Source organism: Parasteatoda tepidariorum, chromosome 8 (assembly GCF_043381705.1).
Source record: "Parasteatoda tepidariorum isolate YZ-2023 chromosome 8, CAS_Ptep_4.0, whole genome shotgun sequence".
Taxonomy (NCBI): domain Eukaryota; kingdom Metazoa; phylum Arthropoda; class Arachnida; order Araneae; family Theridiidae; genus Parasteatoda; species Parasteatoda tepidariorum.
Window position 1 is genome coordinate 51,911,963 of NC_092211.1, and position 24,236 is coordinate 51,936,198.

Here is a 24,236-nt window from a genome sequence, read left to right on the forward strand (position 1 = left end):
TAACTTTTAGCCATCTTTAGATCATCCCCCTAAACTTGAATTACGGTTAGAAACCTAAAACCAGAAGGGAAACCCTGCTAGTTTTTCCCAGAAAGACATCGTCTGGGATGCACTTTTCAAATGTATCTTTACTGCCGTTCCATTTTCATTTCTGTTTATTTTCTTCGTCTGTCTTTATTTTCTTTTTTCGGAGGGCACTAAAACTGCTTTTAAGTCAATTTTCTTCTACTAGTCAGTCAGCCATGCGTATTGCAGAAGTCGCTGACATTTGCATCAAAGTCGACGTGATATGAATGTGCAATCTGTGATGATGAGAGAGTTTTTGTGGAAAAAAGGAACCGATTGAAGTTTGAGATTAGTCTTTTCGAGATATAATGCGAAGATAAATATGGCAATTTGAAGCATGTCTTTGAATATGTCGATCAGGTATGACATAAACCTCATAGATATAGTGTAATACTTTTTTCATAAAAAGAATTATCAAGGTTTGTTATTTTTATCAATTTTATTTTTATCAAATAAGTTTTAGCTGTTTTGCTTCGTGTATAAGCATGTTTAAGTTGTCTCTTTCCTAACTTTAATAAGGAAATGTGTTTTCCTTTTTTTTTTCTTTAATTATACTGATATTGGTTCAAAAGCTATAGAATATTTTTATATGCTAAAAATTCTCAAAGGCTTGTCTTTAGCTATACGAGCTTCCTCCAGTGTAATTTTTCTTCCCCTTTTACGTCTGATTTAGTTTACATCGCCGATTTATCAGTTTATCTAGATTGTGTAATGTCGTATGTTTGGCACATTATGGTCGCGAATGTCAAAATCAAAATATAAACTTTTTATTTAACTAAACTATGCGCGAAAATCAATTTTTAAAAAAAATCGCCTTTGCCTATTAAGAATGACATAAACATCATAGATATAAATATGGCAATACTTTTTTGATAAGGATTATCAAGATTGGCAATATTTGTATCAATTCTATTTTCATCGATTAAGTTTTTATCTTATTTATTTTTTATCTTATTTACAAAGCGTGTAACATTTTGATTCATCATATAAACATATGATTAATCTCAAATGGAATAATTATACGTTTTCAAAAATTTGGATTCGCTAATAGTTTCAAGTTAAAAATCTAGCGTTGTTTGGAAATTTCTCAACGAAAAGTGTTTACTCCAATTGAATTACTAATGTTTTATATATTTCTTTAGAACCCTTGCTAATAGCAGAAAAATAAAATAAGTGAAAAATATACCTTACAGTGTTAATAAAAAAAATGATGTGTTTACGCACCGTTGACCGAAAATCAGTTAGTACGAGAAGTTTTTTTTTTCTTTTTAGATATTATTCAACAAAATTGGCGGAATAGTTTTTTATGCTGAAATTTTTAAGATTTGTATTTGTATTTATAGTGTAGGCTCTATTTGCTGACATTTTTCCTTCCCCCTCCCCTATGCCTGACTTTGTTTACAACATTCAACTTACGTATAGTGCAGTGCATAATGTTTTATGTTAGGCACACAGCGCATTTCGATTTCAGACATTGTGCCATTAAACTCTACATTCAAGTCTACATACATTTAAAAATACTAAAATCTAATTATTTTTTTTATTCTTAAAAATTGTTTCAATCCCTAAGAACACGTATTCATAAAAATATATATATATATTTTAATAAGCTATATTTTTGAATTTGATCTTTGATTTTTCCTCTTTCTCTTATTTTATTTATTTATTATTTTTTTTTCACCATTTGATTTTAATCAAATAAATCATGCCCACCTACAAAATTTCAAAAATATGGATTTAAAGAACTTCCGAGAAATGAAAACTTAAAATTTGAATTTTTATTAATATTTATCACTTTTCTTTGTAAATATTCAACCAGCTAATATTTTTTAAAAAAAATATGATTTTGTCATTTAAAATTAAGTAGTTTCGTTTGATTTAAATCAATTTTTTACTTCTAACTTAGATTTTTTTAAATTTAAATAAAGCAGTACATATATTTTTTGCACAGAATTTTTTGCTGACAAACTAGCTGCCGAAGGCATCTAGTTTAAAATATATTTTTAACTAAATTTAAAATTTAAGTTTAAAATATTTTTTAAACTAGATCCCTTCGTCATTAGTTTAAAAAACATTTTAATAAATGTTTCTATTTATGAATTCTTTTGTTTAGTTTTGTAATTCATGCTAAAACATTTTTAGTTAGCACAAAAATATGCATAACTTTATAAAGTTGACATAGTTACACAGTGTAAACCTAATGATAGTGGATCTAATTAATGAAGTATTAAACAAAATAGTATGTAAGTATACGATTTTTTAATAAAAAAAAACAAAAAAAAAACAAGTAGTGAAAATTACTGGCAATCAAAGAGGTTATTAGCGACAATTTGAAAACTATTTTTTTTTCCTTCATTTGTTTTTATACATTCTGTAAGAGGGCAAGATATTGAATCTGTCTGTGGTGAATGTTATTCTTTTGCTTTTTTTAAAATTTGTTTTGTAGTTCAACATATTAATAAATTTGCTCATTAAATCGAATCCGATATGTCTATTGCATCGGTTCCCAAACGGTGTTTCGTGGAACACGGAAGGGGGGGGGGTTCTGTGAAAGGCTCGCAGGGGTTCCCAAAGTAAAGAATTTTTTTTAGCTAGCTATAATTCTCGAAACCTACAATTAGGTTTTTTAAATGTCCTATTTTAACCCAATTTTAGGACTAATTTTGATAAAATCATAAAAATTTCATTTTTCATTTAATCACTAAATACTTTCAAAATAATTAATAAAATTTAGATCAGTACATGTTTTCAAAATAATTTGTCTTTCATTAATTAATGTATTCACAATTGTAAAAACGGCCGATCATTTAGGGTTCTACAAAAAATAAATAAACAAATAAAATAAAATAAATGAAATGAAATGAATTGAATTGCTGGTCTAGTGTATCGAAAAAAAAAGCTGTTCCACTGTTACTATATTATATTATAATTCGGCTAAGGGAAAAAAAGTGTGTAAAATTGAAAATTTGCACCCAACCTATGTAGACAACTCTTTGACTTCTTGACCCAAGGTGGGGCGTAAAATTTCTAACGGAAATAGCTTTCAGAAACATGACCTGAAAAGGGTGTATTGATGTGATGTATGACTCTGAACGGTTCCAGACACGGTAGAAATTCGAGAACTTGTCGGCAATATTCTCTCCTGAGGCTTATCTTTTTCCTCTACGTCCTCTGATCCTGTTTAAATAGTACATATTTCAGCACTTTTTCATGCCCCATTCTATGAAATTCGATGTTAATTCAATCTTGGAAAATCTGAAATCTTTCTTGTGAATCTTAAATCTTGAAGCCCAAGTTAAGTATCTGTTTCTCGAGAAAAGTCATTGTGTATGCTAAAGCTCTATATAAAGTAGTAAGTCTCCTTATTGACAATTTTTTAAAAAAAGTAATTGGTAAAAACAGTCTTATAATATTTTAAAATTAAATCTGAAACTAGATGAGTTACATGATTCAGCATTATTTGTCCTACTGTTACAGGACAGTGTCTTATTTATTTTAATATTGAGTTTAAAAATCTTTATTCTGTTTTTTCTTTAACGAAAATATCTAGATTTTACCGGTGTTAACTTTTTGACGTCAAAAACGTTAACGTGACTAAATGTTGAAAAATGTAAAAAAAAAAAAAAAAAAAAAATTTATGAAAAATATCGTTTATTTAAACAGCCATGCGAGATTGAACAACATACTTTAAATTTAAATCATTTTAGTTTGAATTCATAAATTATGCTACTTACAAATGATCAAATATACTTTCTTTGATTTTTATGGAAACCTTTATATAGCTTTAAGGGAAAAAGAATATGGTAAATTTTAAAATTAAGATATAGCTAAAAATTTGCCCTAAAATTCTATTGGAAAAAAAAAAAAAAAAAAAACTGTGATAATAAATAAAAGTGAGTTGAAATGAAACATTGCCTATACACGAATTGTTAGAAACTTTTCGGTAGTTTAATAAAATAAAGTAGTAATAGTAATATTAATTGCTTTTTATAAGTGGTCTCTTTTTTTTTAAAAAAAAAAAAAATTAATTTCTATTGATATATTTCTATTATCTGTGTATACTTAAAGAGATTAATAGAACTAAAATAAAGCCGTTTTGAACATGGCACACATGCACAATAAGAATTTAACACATTGATCATAAGAATTTAACACAAAATTATTTCAACACATTGTAATTTCGAATTTGAGGATTGTGCTAACGTGAATTTTGTTTTTAAAATTGAAAATTTCTTTTTTGAATAATTAATGCATTTTACTACGAACAAAATATTTAAAAAAAAAAAGTTAGAAATGTAAAGTTGAAAACTAGAAAAGTTTTATTATTTTAAGTAAATATTAGATAAAATTTAGGAACATCAGAAAATTAGTAATGAAATGTGAGCTGTTGGTAAAAACTGTGCAATCTTTTCACGTTGCTAAGAAGTTGTTTAATGGTGTCACAATTTAAATCATAGTTAAATTGCACAGACTTTAACTTGCAACAAACCATCGAATAAATAGTGCTACTATTCGTACAGTGAGGGGAAAAATTATCTTAACTAACTCCCAGTCGCAGAATTTTTTCTTCCAGCTTTCTACGACAAACCTCTCTAATACTAATATCTTTCCTGGGAGATACTTTTAATAATAATAAATATACATGTTATTAATTTAAAGTAACAGAAGCGTCAACATCAAGAGAAAAAAAAAAACTTTTCGGAAAAAATAATGTAATTTTTTGAATTGAATTTGTTATATTTTTTTATTTCAATATTATAAGCGATTTCTCGCATTTTACAGGGGAAAAGCACACAAATTATTTCCTTTTTCTTTTTTTGTGAGTCAACATCAAATTTAAATACAAATTAAAAATTGTGAAATCTATAACAGTAACTACCAAAAAATGTTATACGGCGAAATTACGCGAATCGAACTCTTTAAAGAGGGGGTTACAAATGCTTGTTTTCATTTCAAGATACAGCTGTTGTAATAAATAATATCAGAATAAAAATATCGAATTTTAAAAACTGTGTGAAAATCAATAGCAATAACTGCCAAAACGATGCGCGAGAATGGTATCTTTTGAATATAATTCTGAAGAAAAGTAAAATCTTTCGAAAATTTCTGTAGAAAAGAAAACCAAAATTTTTGAATTCCCAAAGGGAAAAATCTTTCTGCAAGAACTCAGTAACGTTTTGTGACAATTCTGCCACGGGGAACTAGCCTATGTTCTAATGTTAAGTTTTTCATGAACTAAGTTTTAATTTTAATGATTTAAAGGGTAGACCTTAAATATGCTGATCAAATTGATATTAAAAAGGTTTCGGAATAAGCACAATAACGTACTTTCTCTGAATGAACAAAACTTTTTTCTCTCGATGTATTTTGATTTCTGTCCATTAAAATATGGGGGTAGGCGCATTCTTGAAAATATATTTCCTATAGTTTAGTCAGATGAGCTATCGAAAGTTTAGAACCCCAGAGGTGATTGCGCTCCTGAAGTTTCCGGAAATCCTATGTTCAGAAGTTTCAAGAAATCATAGATCACATTTATGTATAAAAATTCTTGTATATTTTATTTAAAAACATTAGAACTAGAATTTATACTTTGCATCTTTCAATTGTAAATATTTTTTCTGATAGAATACTAAATGTGATTGAAGATAAAAGTAAACTAATACATAATTATTCATTTAAATTATGCTGTATATAATTTATTTAGAATTTAATGTTCTGAAAATATCAGATTTAAATTTATAAAGACATTAATTTTTTGAAATGCGCCATTAATGATTTTGCTCAACAAATTTTCAGGATTTTTGAGTTGGACTCACAATCTCCCCTGGACCCCTTAATGTCAATTTCATTTTGTGCGTATTTCGCTTAACTCTGGAAGTTTTTTTTCAGCGAAAATTTTTTTGTATACAATTATAAAATTTACATATTTCAAGGTAATATCATGTTAAAAAAATTTTTCAATAACAATTTATTATTTTAACTTAAAAATAATAAATATCAAAAAATATCTAACATGCATGAAGCAAATGTATAACATATATTGTAAAAGTTACTTCAAGCGATATCTTTGCTTCGTTTGATTTTGCATTTTGCTAAAATTCTTTTATTGCATTATCTTTCTTTTCTAATATTTCTATTTACGTTTTTTTTTTAAAAGCATTTTCCTAATTTATCAACACAAATCTATGACCTGATCCATGTATGTAGTACATCGAAAAGAAAAATTTTGAAACAAAATACTAGTGCATAAAATTTTCTCTGCAACTAATATATTTTTTTTTATCCATTCATTTATTTTTTTATTTATGTGATGGTTTAATTATATAAAATACTAATGGTGTTTTTATTTTATTTACAGTGCTTCCTCTCATCTCCAACATCAGGGTAACATAAATTACCACATGTTTTTATCTCAGTCCATATTAGTGTATTCATAGAAAAGATCATGTCAAGAAAGTGTCATTTTTGTATTCATCAGGATGGAGCTTAAAGTATGGGTTGATGGAATACAGAGGGTTGTTTGCGGAGTCACAGATTCTTCTACGTGCCAAGATGTTGTTTATGCCTTGGCTCATGCCACAGGCCAAACAGGTCGCTTTACTTTGGTGGAAAAGTGGAGGAATAGTGAACGTCTGCTTGCACCCCATGAACAACCTTTGAAAGTCCTAACAAAATGGGGTGAATATGCGAATGATGTGCATTTTGTGATGCGAAAATCTTCTAATGAAGGAAAGCAATTATCCTCTAGTAATAATCAGACTCAAAACAATAAAAGGCAGCATGATTTCCTTCGTAGCTTCTCACCTAGCAGTGGTAATGGTAACAATAAACAAAAAATTCCCTTAAACAATAAAGAAATTAAAAAATCTCTGACTTTTAGTTGTGGCCATGGGAGTAGTGGTAGTGTCAGCAGTGAAAATTCCACACCACCCATCATCACTGAATGTGCTCAATCGAACTGTGAGACCTCAACTAATCGGAATGCCAAAAACAGGGAAAGTCGTTCAAAGCAAGACCTTCCCAAGGGAGTCGTGAGAGGGATACCCCAAAAACCTAGAGATAGTGAGAGTCCGAATTCAATTGATTCGAAAATCGAAAGGCCAAAATATCCTCCATCCTATGATGAGGCTGTTTCCCGTTCCAGTGTTCGTTTTCCATCTAGTCATTTAACTTTTGCTGCTCCATCAACTTCACAAGATGATGAGTCTCCTTCTAGTAAGAGACCACATCTTGCCAACAGAACTGACCAATTCACGCCAATAGATAGGGGATCTCCTACAAGTCAATCGCAGATCCCTAGGCAAACGAACAATTACAGAAGTCCTCTAAAAGTTGAACAAAGTCTCGACTTTATTGCAAAGAGTCCTGACCGCACATCTGCTGCGAATGAACGATTGAGTTTGTCGCCAAGTAGAGCCAAATCTCCTAGTAAATCGCCTGACAAAATTATACAAACTAATCATATTGATGACTCATTAAAGTCTAAGAAAGTCACTCCTTCTAAAGTGGAGAATGAAAAACGAATATCCTTAGAAAACAAAAATACTCCTAGAAAAACTTCTTCTCAATCAGATGATACTAATCGTGATCCTCAATATCAAGATTTACTTCGTCTTGTGTCACTTCAGAGAGAAAAACTTGATAATCAACAATCGGAAATAACACAATTTGATGCAGGTATATATAATTATGATTTTGGAAGTGTTTCTACTTTTGTGATAGTTATTGTTTTTTTTTTATATACATGTTCACTCATGCACTCAGATATTTTTAATTACTTGTTTTGTTAATTCCAATGCCCAGCTGGGGAATGGCCTACGTCATACAGGCATCTGTAGGGCAGATTTGTTTTGATAATGCATATTTTGCAATTAAGTGAACATTTATGGATAGTATTAGGATTAATTGTAAAATTTGAAGATTATAAAAAAAGATTAATACATTTTGGAAGCCAAATACATTCATTATACAGGGCTGATTGTGCTCCGGAAAAAATACGGATTTCCGGATTTTTCGCTAACAGTGATCCGGAAGTTTTTGGAGATCGAAGGTCCAGACGTTTCAAAAAAATCATTAATCACAGAAGTTTCCGGAAATCAAATTTTCAAAGGTGGAACTTAAAAACACAGTTTATTTTATTTGTTTGTAAAGGAGAGCCATAGAGTTACTTTATAAGCTTATATTCATGATTAATATTCATTTTTTATCAGTAAATTGTTGTTATAGTCATAAACACAAGAAAGAAAGACATATTTGTAAATTTTAATCACTTCTCCAGGTCATTATAGGTATGTGTAAATGGTATAGGTATGTGTAAAATTTTAAATATATTTTAAGTAAACTAAGAAATATTGAGAAAAAGGAAGAAAAAAAAACCTTGTGTAAATTTTTTTTCTAATTATTCAATTTAAACTGTTTTTTTTTTTTTTTTTTTTTAAAAAAAACTCAAAAAATTTTTCCGGAATTTTAACTTGAGCTCACAATCACCCCTGATTATACTACATTGTAACTTTGTCCATACTTTTTGATTATGATCAGAAGTTTATTTTTTAAAAGTATTTTCTGTTTTCAGTTTATATTGTAGCATTGCAGTGAATGTCTGTGTCAAAGTGTTAAAAATCTTATCGTTTTTCTTAAATAATAGTATTTTTTTTAAAAAAGAATTAGATTTTTGATAAAATTAGAAGTATTCAGTTGTGATTCTTTTTCAAAGTATAGGAAATGGATGTTAACTATTTAATGTTTATAAATTATTAATTCTTTATTAAATTAATTTTGAAAGCATAATTTATACTTAAGTTTAAATGAATATAATGCATTTGAACTATAATTTATGAATTAATGGATGAAAGGAGGAAAAGGCAATAATTGTATGATTCTCAATTGCAGCAGCAATGACTAAATTGTTTCACTGTTTTTTTGTTCTTCCACTATTAATTCAGTTAAAGATTTTATTAACTATACATAGAGTAACTAGTAGTAACTAGTAACACACAAGAACAGAAAATAACATTACTAACAGTACATAACATTACTAATTGTTGACATTTAAAGTTGGACATTATTTTCACATTCTATGTATTGTCAAGGAGAAAAAAACATTTTATACGAATTGGCTAAATTTGGCTAAAATACGAATTTTATAATTTTAGAATGAACCTAATTTTGTTTAATATTTATCTATTTAAATACATTAAACATTGCCTTAACCTTTTGATTTGACTTTAATGATAAGTGAATAATATATATAAAAATTTTTTTCCAAGTGATTTAAATGTGATTTAAAGCACTGTCAATGGTTTAAAAATATTTTAAAAGCAAACAACACTTGTGTGAAAATAAATTACTGCTGTTAAAACTAGAATTGAGAAGCTTTACAGAAGACATGTTAAGTAATAATTCAGCAATACCGAAGAAGCCAACTTAATAATAGTATTTAGATACAGGAGATTACTCTTTTACTTAACAAAATTTTTTGTTATTGAAAATACCTGAGTAAAAGACTTGACCAAACAAATGTATTTCCTGTTATAGCAAATCATAAAATGTTCTTAATATTGAAAATAGTATTTTGCAAAATGCAAATTAACCTGTTTCTGAGCTAAGCGCTTCCTACATTCTTTCAATTACATTTTTTAAAATTAAAAAAAGAAAATCTGCTATTGAAAATTTTTAATAAATTTTAGTATTAAAATGAGCATTATATTGCAAGGTAGAAAACAAACAAAAAGAAAAGTTTTGAAAATAAATTTTGTGTATGGTATAATAATATGTGTTGATGTGTCTTACAATATATATGTGGATGTTTTATTGTAAAAATGGGTAAAAAACTACTCATAAACGTGTATTAACAAACATATATTAATTCTATTTTAAGCATCATTTTGAAAAAATTCTTCGCTAAATTTTTTAAAAAAAATATTGAAATATTAAGAATGCCTCAACTTAATAAATTTTTCCAAAATATTCATTTTTTTAAAAATTGTTTTATTTTCAGAAGTTATTTACTGGGAAGGTAAATTACAAGAACAGGAAGAGAAATTGAGCCTCTTACAGGAGGAGGTGTGCCATTTGGAAAGAACCCATCATGAACAAGAGGGAGAACTTATTCAGTTGGATCGTAGATCTTTCAGTGAAGAAGTTGACTTAGGGCGTCAAGAAGAACGCACATTGAGGTATAAATAAATGATTATTCTCAAGGAATTCAATATTCATATTGATAATTTCAAAGTTATATTTTGTCATCATCAATATGTTAATTAAATTTATATATTAAGTGCAAATTGTGAGCCAAGTAATTAACTGTTTAAAATATGCTTTGTTGAACATTTTAAAGTGAGTTATTATATATATGTATGTGTGTATGTATCTATATATGTGTTTATGCATCTATGTATATGTATGTGTGTATGTATACAGTCAAACTGTGATCCATTGTTCCCAAATCTTCCCTTTTTCCATATGCATAGTCTTGTTTTAACGGTGCTGTCAAAAATGGTATTCTTATAATTTTATAAAACCTGTTTAGATCTTTTTTAAACTAGCAGATTCTCGTTTCTATTCAGAAATTCTACCGACACATGAAAAGATATTAAAGTCAATTTGTTTTGAGAAGAAAAACTATCACTTCTTATGCTAATAATGAAGAAAATGATGATTTGTTACAGTTTGGTTTGATGTTTAAGTATCAATTGATAAAAATGTTGAAACTTGTGGTGTTATCGGTTCAAGAAATATTTGCAAAAGCGGAAGAAATGCCAACTGATTCCAATGAAGACCAAACTTAATGCAACCCATTAGAGCAAGCATTTGTGGAAGGTCTTAAAGCCTTTAAAACAATGAGGAATTTTTCGTATTCACAATACCTTTCTGAAAATGATCAGCAATCTGTAACAAATGTCAAAAATTTACTGTTTGCGTTAAGAAGAAAGAGAACCAAGATTTCCAAATATTTTAAATAAAAAATATATTTATTTATTCTTTTATATCGTAAGTATTTTTGCAGGAGTTTATAAATTTTTTCAGCTAAAATTTTTATAGTTGTTATATAGTAAGTTATATACTAAAAGGTAACCGAAATATAAAAAAACAATTTATGACTTTTTGATTACATATAGGTAAAATAACAGATTTCAAAAATGGTTAAACTCTCAGAATCCTTTTAACTCTTCCGCGGAGCTCTGGGGTTCCGAGAAACACCATTTGGGAACCACTGCTCTACAGTTATAAATCAGAGTTAAATACTCTTCTGTTTTATTAATATTGTTTCAGGATGCTCAAATATTGCTTAATGAACAGTATAGAAAAAATATTCCAATTTGTTATACATTAAGAAAAATACCATAAGTTTAAAAGAAACATTTTTCTATAAGAGTATTATAAATAAAAATAATCTTTAACTGTCACAACACCTCTGAATTAAAACCATGAATTTAATGTGGAATTCCTTTTTGTCCCAGATACACATGTACTTAACAATGGTGTGCATACTTTTTGCTTTTCTCGCTTTTCTTCAGCTGCATGAATTGCTTTTCATTAAATTTTGCATTAACATTTTGAGGAATATTATCCTCTTTATTATATATAAAAGTTGAGTAATGTGTTCATTTTAGGTCTGAGCTCACTTTAGCCCGCTCTCAGCTGGCCAACTGTGAGACTGAACTTCTGCAGTGTAGACAGAGAATTCGGCTTCTGTTAGAAGAAATTGCAGAAGAAAGACGTGTTAAATCTATTAGAGAGGAACAAGACAAAAAAGAGCACGAAGAACAAGAAAGACACCTGCAAACTCAAATAGAATGCGTTCAAAAGCAGCTTAATGATAAAGTTGAAGAATCTGATGCTCAGGTATAACTTCATGCACTTAAGTAATAAAATGTATTACTAATACTGGTTTATTTACAGCAAATTTTTTAAAATACATTATTGCTTTTATACATCGTATTATACGTTTTGTTACATTAATGTATTTTGTTGTACAAGGTGTGCTTGAAAAGTTTGGTGATTAGTTGCTTACAATACACTTTCAATGTTAGTAAAGCTGAACTGAGTTTTTAAGTCTTTGTGATCGATTGAAGTAGAGTTGTCCATGGTGCGTAGCGTTTTTAAAAAGTGCTTAAAGGTGCTTAATTTCGATTTTTAAAAGCACTTAAAGGTGATTTTTCATTGTGTGTTTTTAAAAACTGTTTAATTTTCCCTTTTCAAAAGTGAAATATTTTTTTTTACCATGTTGATTCTTACCACGCTTTATGCAAAAGCGTGCTTTTCACATTGTTCTATTCAACGTTTTCGCAATTCATTCAACCACAATCTATTTCGGCGTAGGAAAGCGCAGATCATTTTGCATGTTTAATGAAATACTTGCGAATCTGCGTGTGTACTGAGCTGGGTTCGGTGAGATTATTGCACTCTCGTGTGCAACTCTGCTGCATTTTGTAAGATATTCTAAATTTCAGGCTTCAGTTTCCACCCTCTGATATCGAATCGAAAAATCTCTTGATCATTTTATAATGGCTAATATAATTAAGAAAAGAGTTCTTTGTTAGAAACTAGTTATTTTATCATGTTCATGTAAAGTCTTTGAAAATTATTTTGCATTCTGTTAATGTATATAGTGCTTAAAAATATTTTGTGTGCTTAAAAAGTACTTAAAAGGTGCTTATTTTTTGTTGAGAGATTTGGCTACTGTCGTCACACATTGTTACTGAATGTATTACAAAATGGGAAATGTTCTTGCATTTACACAAATCTATGAATAATCTGTTATTGTTAATTCTCATATTCTCAGGAATCCATTAGGGATCACTTAGAAGCATCATTTTGACCCATTTATTATTATTGTTGATTGTCAGTTGTCGCATTCATGAAGTTTTGGATTTGGATGAATTCTTTCATTCCAAAAAAATATTGAACCAGTTTAATAAATGCATTTGCTTCTCTTGTCATAAATCAATTTCATATATCCGGGCCAACATTGCACTTGCTTCTACGGTTCTATTTTTTACAGCACTCTTTATTTATCTATGATGTCTCCATTTAAATTTGACGTCTTATTTCGCAAACATGCTGCTCATTTGGCTGCAACAGAATGATTTATATAAATATTAGCTAACTGCAGTTTTTGAATTTTGTACACATGGTTTGTTTTTAAATTATGTTATTTTGAAGTATTTATTCAGTAAAAAAACCCTTTTAAACACATCTTGTATGAAAATTAGAGATTAGGAAGTTAAGGACTGTGAAAGGGTAGCAGTCATGGTGAGTGTTGTTAGGCCACGCAGATAGCAGTTGGAAGGCAAAGAATGTTTTATTAGCTTCACATAGTATATTCAAGACATTTTCTATCAAAGGCGGAGCTCAAATTCGCACTCCAAAACTGTGTGCTTAAGTTTTTATCCTTGGGAAAGTAGCAAATTAATTTCCCTCTATTTTGTTATATTTTCGGGAAAAAGGGAAATCTTAGAAATAACTATTGGTTTAAGAAAAAGGTCGCTCGATTCTCACAAAGAGAAAAGGGGAAAAAGTCTTTACGTTTAATTATGCATACTTGTGCCAAAAATAGATTTAAGAACAGGATATGGCTTTTTAAAAGTATGAGAAAGTGTTTTGATTTGAATAATTAAGACAAAGCCCACCTCAAACTTTCGAAAATTCAAGTTATCAAAAACTTGAAATGTAAGAAATATTTAAATAAATGGAAACAAAGCAATTTTTCAATTTCAGTCTTTAATTGAAAAATATATTATATTAGAAGAAAATTTACTTACATTAGATGTTCTGGGTACATTTGCTGCATTACACCAAGCTTTTGTATTCTAACTTTTAAACAAGTTATTTAATGCAGTAAAATGTATCAATATAAATTATTTGTTATGTTTAAAATGTGAAAGTTAATTCTAAAAGCTCTGGACCGCAAGTTGAGCTAAAAGTGATTTTTAATGTGAAACGAAATACTTTAAAATTAAAAATTTTTATGGTATACTTTTACTTATTCAGTGTTTCCTTGATAAAACTTTGTTCCATTTAAATTTTGTTGTAATTCAGTTTTTAACTTTTATTGGTATTTAAAGGATTTAATTTTTTTACTTTAATTTAGTTTTTAAATTCTGTGTATTGTACAATAAGAATCGCAGGTAAAATGGTCAAAAAGTTATATTTGACCTAAATACTTTATACTTAGAAATGTACAAAATAGGTTTAAAACGTTTTAATTTACCTCAATTTTTAAAGCAATTTAAAACTATTATTTAATCAAACAAAAATGTTATTTTTTAAAAAAAAATATGTATAACAAATATTTTTAATAAAAAAATGTACATATCTTAATAAAGCAAAGTCAAGTATGGCTGTTTTAAAAATAACATCCATTTTAAGTTTTATATTTCACCCTATTTTATTTTTTTAGAGTGTTTTTATCTTTTAAAAGAATTTTAGGTTTCATTTTATTTTTCAGTTTACTTGGTACTATTTTCAAAACCATCTAAAAAATATGTATTGAAACAATGTAATAAAATAATTTTTAAAAAGTCGTGTTAAGTGCTCTAAAATATAGTAAAATTTCAACGAAGAGTTTTTACCTCTTAATAAAACAAAGTAGTGATACTAGAAAAGTATAACCTAAAATGTTTTTTTCTGAAGTCTTCAGCTTTTCGTTTCAATATGATTTTTTATTTATTTTTAAATTGATTAAAAGTAAAGCCATTTATTAATAAACTGGTACAACTAAGGTGCTACTTTTTAAAATTATTGCTTCCTACATGGAAAGTAAAAAATTTTCTTATTTTAATTATTAAATCTTTTTTCAAATTCATGTTCTTTAATAATTTCTTTCCTTTAGAAGAATACTACAGAGCAAGTTAAAGAAGAGTTGCAAATGCTTGAGGCCAAATTAACTGATAAACAAAGAGAAATGGAAAAATTAATGGAAGAAATTCGAGATGCCAACCTCAGGTCACTATCATTGATACCTGCAGAAGAAGGAAAATTCATAGCTGAAGGTACTTAATATATTTTCTGAAATAGAATAATCAGATCTACTCTACCGTTAAAGTTTATGAACAGTTTTCTAAATAAGCAAATGGGGTTAAAAAACAAATATTTGTATTATAGTTTGTTATATAAAAGAATAAATCTTCGATTTGTTTGAAAGCAGCTTTATTTAGGAAATTTAGTATATATATATATATATATATACATACATACAGGGTATCCGCGCACTTGGAAAGTCACGAAAAATTATGGAAAGTCATGAATTTCGGTATTGAACAAAATTAGTCATGAAATATGATTTTAACTATTTTTTAAGAAAAATCATGGAAAGTTGTGGGTTTAGGTCGCCGAATTAGTCTAGCCCCCCCTCCAATTTTATTGTGCTCCGAATATCTGAATTTTTTAACAAAATCCCTACTCACATTCATATTTTATTAAAATATAAAATATTTTTATCACGTTTTTTTAAAAATTATTATGTTTTTTCAGAAACTGAAAGAAAAAACATCATTTCTAGAGCAAATTATCTTTTAAACTTCTGTGATTTCAGAATTTGTATTTTTTGATTTTATCAATTTAAAATTCTGGCTAAAGCAAGCCAGTCATTGGCAAATTTTTTTAAAATTCCAAAATGAACAGAAAAATCAGGAGTATTTCTTTCCTTTTGGGTGAACAAGAAGAGTATCCTTAGGATATAATTCTGCAGAAGAAACGAAAATAAATGATTTGCTTTTGTATTTTTTCAGCTATTTTATTGCTTCAACACTTTCTTTACTCTGTTATTTAAATTTAAAGTCTTTAAATATCAAAAGGCAGAGTATAACAGTTCTGGTTATACTTATCATTTCAATTAATGTTAATTAATGCTTTTTTAAATTTATTGTTGTGTTTTTGTCGCAGAAAATAGTAACTTCTTAAGTTATGAAAAATTCTTGGAATTAGTCATGGAAAGTCATAGATTTGAAAATCTAAAATGTAGCATATACCCTGTATATATTTGTTAATTCATGACTTTTTTTAATAGTTTTGAATTAACGTACATTCATATATTATTTTAGGTATGTAAAATTATTAATTAAAGATAAGCACATTGTAATATTTTTGTGTATAAATTATAGCGTTCAATAGGAAATTTATTCAGACTTGTGTATCTAAAGTAAAATTTAAAGTTTGATGCAAAAATATATTTCATTTACTATTTTCTGGTTTTTGCCAATTGTACTAAATTAATTTCAAGGAATTTCTTGCTAAGTTTAAATAATTCAGTAATTTAATTGTGCTTTCTTTTAAAATTAGCATTTATTGAAGGAAACATGTGATGAACCAGAGTTAAATTCAAAATTTTTCTTATGCATCACTATTGTTTACTAAGCAATTTATATACAACAAATATTATCATATTTAAGTGATATTCAGGTGTTTTTTTAAGGAAAAGAAATATTAATAGTGTCTTTACATTTTCATAATATAATATTGGTACATAATATATCTTACGAAACATAATATTGTAAAAGATCTAAATTTATTTTTATCTAACTAAATTCAATTTTTTTCCAATATTTTTATGCCAGTTTATTTAAGATTGTGAAACTTAAGTTGAAAAAAAGTTGCTAAGTTGCTTCAATTGTTATATTTTGAGTTCTGTATAAAAAATTTGTAATTTTAAATCAAAGAATTTTCCAAGATCTTTGTATATTATTGTTTTCAAGTTTATATTTTAATAATAGTCTCAAAAACCAAGCAATAAAGGTTTAAACAGAAGTTTAAATTTAATAAAAATATTTATGGCTGTTCATTAAAAATAATTATATTAAAGAAAATAAGAAAATTGATTCATTTCTTTTAAACTATGCTATAGAATTATATTTTTATTAGTTTTCATATTACTTAGCATGTAATCACTAATAAATTTTCAATTCATGTTTGTGCTCTTTGAGTTTTACGGAGCGTATAATCATTCTTTATCATATCCAAAAATTTTTGAAATAAAACTTAAACAGTTAAATTTGTAATAAACAGTTATTGTGTGATTTAATTTGAAATTTTCTGTTGGTCATTTTTTAAAGCACAGTTCATGTTTTTTTTTATTATTTTTTTTTATTATTATTTATTTCTGAACTGAAATATTGTGGATTAGTGAGAGAATAATTGTATGATTTAATGGTTGTATTTTAGAAAATTATAGTTGGGTAAGTTATAGTGCAAAAATCTAGTTGGGACTAATGTAATAAAATCAAGTATTCTGTTATAATTGATTAATCAGAGACCAAAATAGTTTTTATTTTTAAGATTTAGGTTTTAACTTGAAGAATTTTTATTTTATTTTATTTGATTATAAAAAATTTTTTAACATTGAAAGAAATAATTCTTTTTCTCCAATTTTCATTAATATCTACAAGATGTTTTTAATTTTTTAGACATTTTCATTTAGACCAAGAAATTATGTAGTTAATAGACAAATTGCTTAATTCTGTTTCTAAAGTGGGCAAAATTTAAATGTTGCAATTTTCAAGGAACTGGAAATTAATTAAAATCATGAATGTGTCAGTCTTAATTTATCATTTGATTCATTATAATCAATTGAATTAGTACCATCATTTGATTTTGTTATCTTATGTTCTGTAAATTGAATCCGAATAATTTATTATAATCAATAAATATTTAAAGTAAAATCTTGAATTAGTTTAAAATCCAATAATATTTTTAATTTTATATTAATTGTGAAATTAAAGGTGTTTTAACTTCTAAGTTTGTCTTGCATTGAGAGTCCCATGCGTTAATTTTGTATGTTAAATGCAATAATTATTCTTGTTTTAGGTAAAGTTTTCTTTTAAATATGATTAAAGAATTTTTTTCCTTCCTATTGATGATTAGTTTGACTAATTATTATGATATGTTTGCTTAGAGGTGTATACTTCTTTTTAGTTGTTAGTTAAAATGTAGATTTATTATTATATCAATCTACAAATTTTTTTTGATAACAATTGTGATCGTTAGTTTATTTAAGAAATAGAAGACTTCATCCCTTGCTTATTATTGCTACTTTTATCTAGATAATTTTAAATAACGTTTATTAAATTGGACATTTTTCAAATTTTAAACTGGTTGCTTTCTTTTAAAAACTGGTTTCCCCAATGTTGTTCCATAACAAAGTAGTGCATAAAAAGAAAGTTCAATTTTGCTTTAAGTCTTTTGTTAACATTGTTTTTTGTGCTCAAGATTTTCTAAGTTTTTATTGAATGAATATTAATATCAATTTTTACTTTTTAGGGAACTTTTATAATCGACCTGGAAGTACACGAAAAATAATAGGTTCTCCTAGACAACTAGAGAATGCAGTACCTACTAATAAAAACCCTCACGGAGTTTGGGTTTGATGTTAATTTTAATGGTTTTATTAGAGAAACAAATTCTTTGCTTTTAATTTTATTCAATTGTAGGTTGTTTTTTGAAGAATTTTTTAGAAAGCAGTTTAGTTATGAAGCTTATAATTTAGCAGTCTAACAATTGTTATTAATTTATTTTAAATTACTTGGTTGAAAAATGTGATACATTTCCAGTTGATTTAAATTTTAGCTTATAAATTGTAAAAAGATTGTTTGTAGATATCACATGTTTACAGTTTGTTACATTGCAGCTATTTATCTTTTTAAAAGTTCTATTTAAAAAATTGTATGAAATATGAGTAATTTTTTAGTTGGTCAAAATACCAAATGATTGTAAAATTTTTTATTATAAAAAATTATACTGATTTACTAGATATTTTTAAAACAGGCAGCTTAAAATTTATATTATTTACCTAATATTATACTCATTTTAAATAAAATTATAAGCATAAGTTTCTTGAGTACTTGTGATGCATTCGCTATAAAAAAATTTTGCGCAAATTCATTTTTGCTGACTATTATGGAGGAATTATGTCTATAATCATAAAACATTATGTATGATTCTCATAATTTACAAATTTGTTGCTTTATTCAATTTATGTAAATACAAATAAATTTACATGTATGAAATATTTTTATGTAGTAACGTGCCATTGCTGAGATGCGTATAGCATGTATTATGCATTTTATTTTTTGCTTTTTTTTTAACTAGAATATGTACTGTGTTAAATACTTAATTATACAATAAAATAACATGTGGTGTAATTACAGATTGTTTTAATGTTAGTTGTTTTGTGCTTGTATTTTAGAAATGTTTTTGAATTTAACACTGCCAGTATGATGTTTACCATACTGTTATGCATTTGCAGTTATAGTTTTATGGGCAGATTAATTCTTAAATATTTTCCTAGTATTATCTGACCAAAATAAGTTTCCACATGTGTTATGATGAACATTGATTTAATGAATAAAAAGAAGAAAAAAAACTTGAACCCTCAAAATACTCATTTTTATTCAGTGATTGATGAATAAGAGATATAATGTAATGTTATTTCTTAAACATGTGTATGAAGCTGTTTTAATTCTAAAAATGCTCATGAATGACTCTGAAATATTTAAATACTTATGTGTTGAATAAATTTTATCATAAATTACTTGTTTTTTTTTCTTTCAAAATTGGATGTTTATTACACAATACTTTTACATTTATGAATTATTCAAAGTCAAAATAGATTAAAAGTAAGTAGAATAATAAGAAATGTGTTTTGACAGTGAAGTTTATCGGTAGTGATCATCCTTCTTTCCACAAGAAAAATTACTTAAAAATACATGAAAACTAATTTAATCTTGTTATGGAATTTGAAATTGATTTGTTATTTATTAAATCTTGCATATTGCTGAACAGTGCTGGATACATTTGTTTCATCGTGCTATACCTTTCCCCGAATCATTCGTTTTCGCTTTCTTTACGATCATTTTTCTCCATCTTGGCTATCAATTTTATTGAATTATAACAAACAAACATCTGCCCACTTCCATAACAACAATCCAAATACATCTGCCCACTTCCATATTTATTCTCTATCACTTGGTAAACTTCAAATGTGATAATTTGTTTCTTAGCCTCTAAAGTTGTACCTTACAAGAATTGCAACTGAAACTGTTATGTCACAGTTAACCTCACATCAGTTGTGATCAGGAGTGAAAAATTGCTGGTAATTTAACTTTTCATTTGTATTGTTCTTTCGCTCCCCTAATAGCAGAAATCCTCCAGCACAGCAGTGGGTGTTGCAGATTATTACATGATTTGCAGATTCTTTTTATCTCAGATTTCAATAATAATAATTAGTCAATATTATAATAATAATTCAATATTATAATAAATGAATAAATAAATAAAGAACTGCAGTATCTATTTTTTATTTTATTTACTTATTTAATTTAATAAAATTGAGATCAAGAGAAAAAGTAAAAGCTTATCTTTTTCAGCATTTCGTGTATATGATAAGGAACCATATCTCACCCTTAAGAAAACTGACACCCAAAACAATTTATCAGGGAGTGATAATGAGGTTGCAAGAATTTACGTCAGTAGAAAACGTTTTTATTGTGGGCTTGGGTGCAATTTCATTCTTTAAAATACATTTTCAAGGGGTGAAAACATATAAAAATTGGAGAAAAATACTTATTTAAGCAAGCATTTCGTGTATTTGATTTTTTATCTCCTATTGGCAAATTCCAATTTTGCTATAAGTTTGAGTAAGAATAAGTTTTACAATATTAGTCTTCATTCATTTGTAGGTATTGAATTTGTTTGGGTTGCAGAGAAACTTTGATTTATTAAGATGGTGTTGCAGATTGGCGGAGAAAATTGCTACATGGCTTGCATCTGTGGTTGTTTCTCTCAATTAATGGCAAAACGTTAAAACTCAGACAGGAAGCTTTTAAAACATTGCTACATAAAGAGATTACTTAATTTTTTTCCGGTTATTGTCCTGAGTACTAAAACTTAATATTCTTATTTGGTTATTTCCGAAACAAATTCAGAATTTTTTTAAATTCAGAAAACTATCTATCAAATATTTAGTCAGGGCTGATTGTGCTCTGGAAAAATCCGGATTTTTCGCTAACTATGATCCGGAAGTTTCCGGAGATCGAAGGTTCAAACGTTTAAAAAAATCTTTGATCACAAAAGTTTCCGGAAATCAAACTTTCAAAGGTTGAACTTAAAAACAGTTTATTTTATTTGTAAGGGAGAGCCAGATACTTTATAAGCTTATATTCAAGATTAATATTAATTTTTTATCAGTAAATAGTTATTATAATCATAAACTCAAGAAAGAAAGACATATTTGTAAATTTTAATTACTTCTCCAGGTCATCATTGGTATGTGTAATATATGTAAATGGTATAGGTATGGGTAAAATTTTAAATATATTTTAAGTAAACTAAGAAATATTGAGAAAAAGAAAAAAAAAAACCTTGTTTAAATTTTTTTCTAATTTTTCGATTTAAATTTTTTTTTACTCAAGAAATTTTCTGGATTTTTGACTTGGGCTCATAATTAACCCTGTATAGTCTAAGCTCATTGGACCCCATAAATTTAATTTATGTTTCCCATATCATCGTAACCAATCAAAGAATTTTGCACACAATTGTTAAACTTATTTATCTGCAGATAATTTCATGCAAAAATATTATTTTTTGCATGGTTAATGATAATTTTTTTTATTGTATGGTACATAAATTATTATTTCTTCAATAACTATGCTATTTTAGGTAAGAAATGTCAAAATTTGAATGGAATTGTTAAGATGGTTCCTGAACGAAAATAAAATAGTAATTTAAATATATTTGAATTATTATTTGAAATTTTTATTTCTTGCTAATTTCATTAATCTTTTACAATAATAATTATAAAATAATAAAAATATGAATAAATAAATAATAAAATAAAAAATATAATAATAAATTATAGAAATTTTTTCCATGAAAATAATTTTTAAATATGAAAATTTAATTACTGCATGCAGAATTTTTTAATTTGATTAAACAGTTCCAGAAAAGTGGTGAAATATAAAATAAAATATTGAAAATTATTTACTGCTTTTTTGATTAATTTGGACCAATACTAATGGCCATATTTAAAGTTTGTTTTTCAAACTATTAAGATTGATGCTATGTTTTTCAAACTATTAAGATTGATTCTAAGTTGTATGTGAAAACCTGATCAATAGGTCAAAAAGTTTTAAAAATGATACATGCTGCTCACTTTACAGTGTTGTACAATTGCTTTCACTACAATAACAATATTGAAGCGAAAAATTTCTGTTTTAAGAATGTGATAGACACTAACCAAAAATTTTTTGTAATCTTTATTTTAGCTACTGAAATGGTTGTTAAATGTCTTGTCTCCAAATGCCACACATCCAAGCTGTAAAATTAAGGCATTGAAATTTATCTCACAGGATTGCACAAACACAGTAGAGAGAAAATAAGCCTGAAAAACAACATAAGATGTGAAAATGAATGGTCGCAACAATATGCATTTTTTAAATCTAAGATTGTTCTTTAGTTTTAGAATTTTTTTTATTTTATGCTGTTCTTTTTATCCTGAAGAGGTTACTGTGAGACGAGTGTTATTCACCTTGTCACCCTTCATCTATCAAAAGGTACCACAACATAGAATTAAGTTAACATGTCTTATATACTAGTGAATTAGAATTGAATAATTGTAGTGGTAGACATGCTACATACTGCCCCACCAGAATTTTATCTGTAATAGAATTTGATGAACGGATATCATTAATTGATTCATTGCTGTTTTGTGAGAAGACGGGTGAGCTGTATTAAGTTCACCAGACATTGAATCCTAATTTTGAGAGCTGTATTAAGTTCTTGGCCGTGGTTGCTTCTGTTTTGCCATTAGCAGTTAAGTGTATTTAGGCCGACATTGAGTGTGATTTAGACTGAGTAGCAACAGCGTGAGTGAGAAGAACAATATCTCAGTCACAAGTAGCAAATCAACTGTTCAACCTGGACCATCTATTGAAGTGTGTTCCTGTTTAGATGAATCATGTCCGCAGGTCACCAATGTGGGGCGAATGGTATTGGCAATGTCAATTTGCAACTATGTAAAGGTACGCAACTAGTGAATTGGAATAATTGTAGTGGTATACATGCTACAATTACCCAAAACATTAGTTTTTCGAAGAAGAAAACTAAAAAATTTAGTGGCGCCCCAATTGTCTGGGTGGAAAAAATGGGAAAGCATGTGTATTTTTTTTTGTTGACAGATTATATGGGATTATTTTAAAAGAATAACCTTTGTAGGAACTATTGATTTCCAAACAATATAGGTTTCCTGAAGTAAATTTGTAGAATAATTTGCAAATAGTTTTTTCTTCCAACGTTAAAATTCAGTAACATTCTCTCCCCCCGCCCCCCCCAAAGAAAAAAAAAAGAGATCGATTGCCATTTTTAGATAACGTTAGTGCTCAACTTCAAAGTATGTACAACATAATGATGTCTAAACAAAATAGGTTCTGCAGTAAACTTTTGTCAAATTAATTTCTATGCGTCTCTTGCAACATTAAAATTTGTTACATTGTTAGTTAAAACATAAGATGTTAATATGCTATTTTCTGATTGCAACTAAATACCTCTGGTTAATAGAAGGATTCTTAAAACAGTTATGCAGCGCAAAGTTCAGAAATTAATTCTTAGTCTCCTGTAATGTCAATTTACCCAATGAATATTTAAAATCAATATTTTCAGCAAAAAATCATATTTTTTTTAAACGTGCAAATCAAAGGTAAATTTTATGTGTATTTCTGTTCTAAAAATAGGGATTTCATAGTGTAAATTTGTGAAACAAATTTTTTATGTGTGACCATTGTAACTTCCAAAATTTAGCCTCATTTCCATTTATAAACTTGAAATTTAACTGCTATTACTGAAAAAAGTTGCAACTCAAATGTGAAGAGTATGGTACAATTTGGAGATGAGTTTAAGTATGGAGATGAATTTTATTTCAATGATGGAGATAAATATAGTAAAAATATTAGTGTTCTAAAAAAAAGGTTTTGCAGTGCAAATCTGAGAAATAAATTTTTTACAAGTCTCTTCTTATTGAAAAAAACCCAAATGCAATAGAAATGAAAAAAAAAGAAAAAAGATTTCAACGTTAGACTGGTTGTAAATTTCTAAATGATTTATTCGGTGAAAATTAACTTAGAATTAAATATAACTTAGATATGAGGAAAAGTTGACATGATACAGGAAAATATGAACACATA

At 27.2% G+C, this 24,236-nt stretch overlaps 1 protein-coding gene across 9 annotated transcripts in view; it reads left to right on the plus strand.

Moving 5' to 3' along the window:
- LOC107444215 (ras association domain-containing protein 8) overlaps window positions 1-19,591 on the plus strand; it is a 376,108-nt gene extending 356,517 nt beyond the window's left edge. For 4 of the 9 annotated variants that reach the window (XM_071183996.1, XM_071183995.1, XM_016058302.4 and 1 more), the window contains 5 exons: window positions 6,425-7,743; window positions 10,064-10,241; window positions 11,679-11,910; window positions 14,900-15,059; window positions 18,322-19,591. In XM_071183996.1, the coding sequence (XP_071040097.1) occupies window positions 6,546-7,743; window positions 10,064-10,241; window positions 11,679-11,910; window positions 14,900-15,059; window positions 18,322-18,428 (1,875 nt within the window). In that variant the 5' untranslated portion in view covers window positions 6,425-6,545 and the 3' untranslated portion in view covers window positions 18,429-19,591. Of the gene's footprint in view, window positions 1-232; window positions 427-2,933; window positions 3,419-6,424; window positions 7,744-10,063; window positions 10,242-11,678; window positions 11,911-14,899; window positions 15,060-18,321 lie in introns of those variants that run through there. The other 5 variants (XM_071183999.1, XM_016058305.4, XM_071183994.1 and 2 more) reach the window with 4 other exon arrangements.
- Window positions 19,592-24,236: the final 4,645 nt, after the last annotated feature.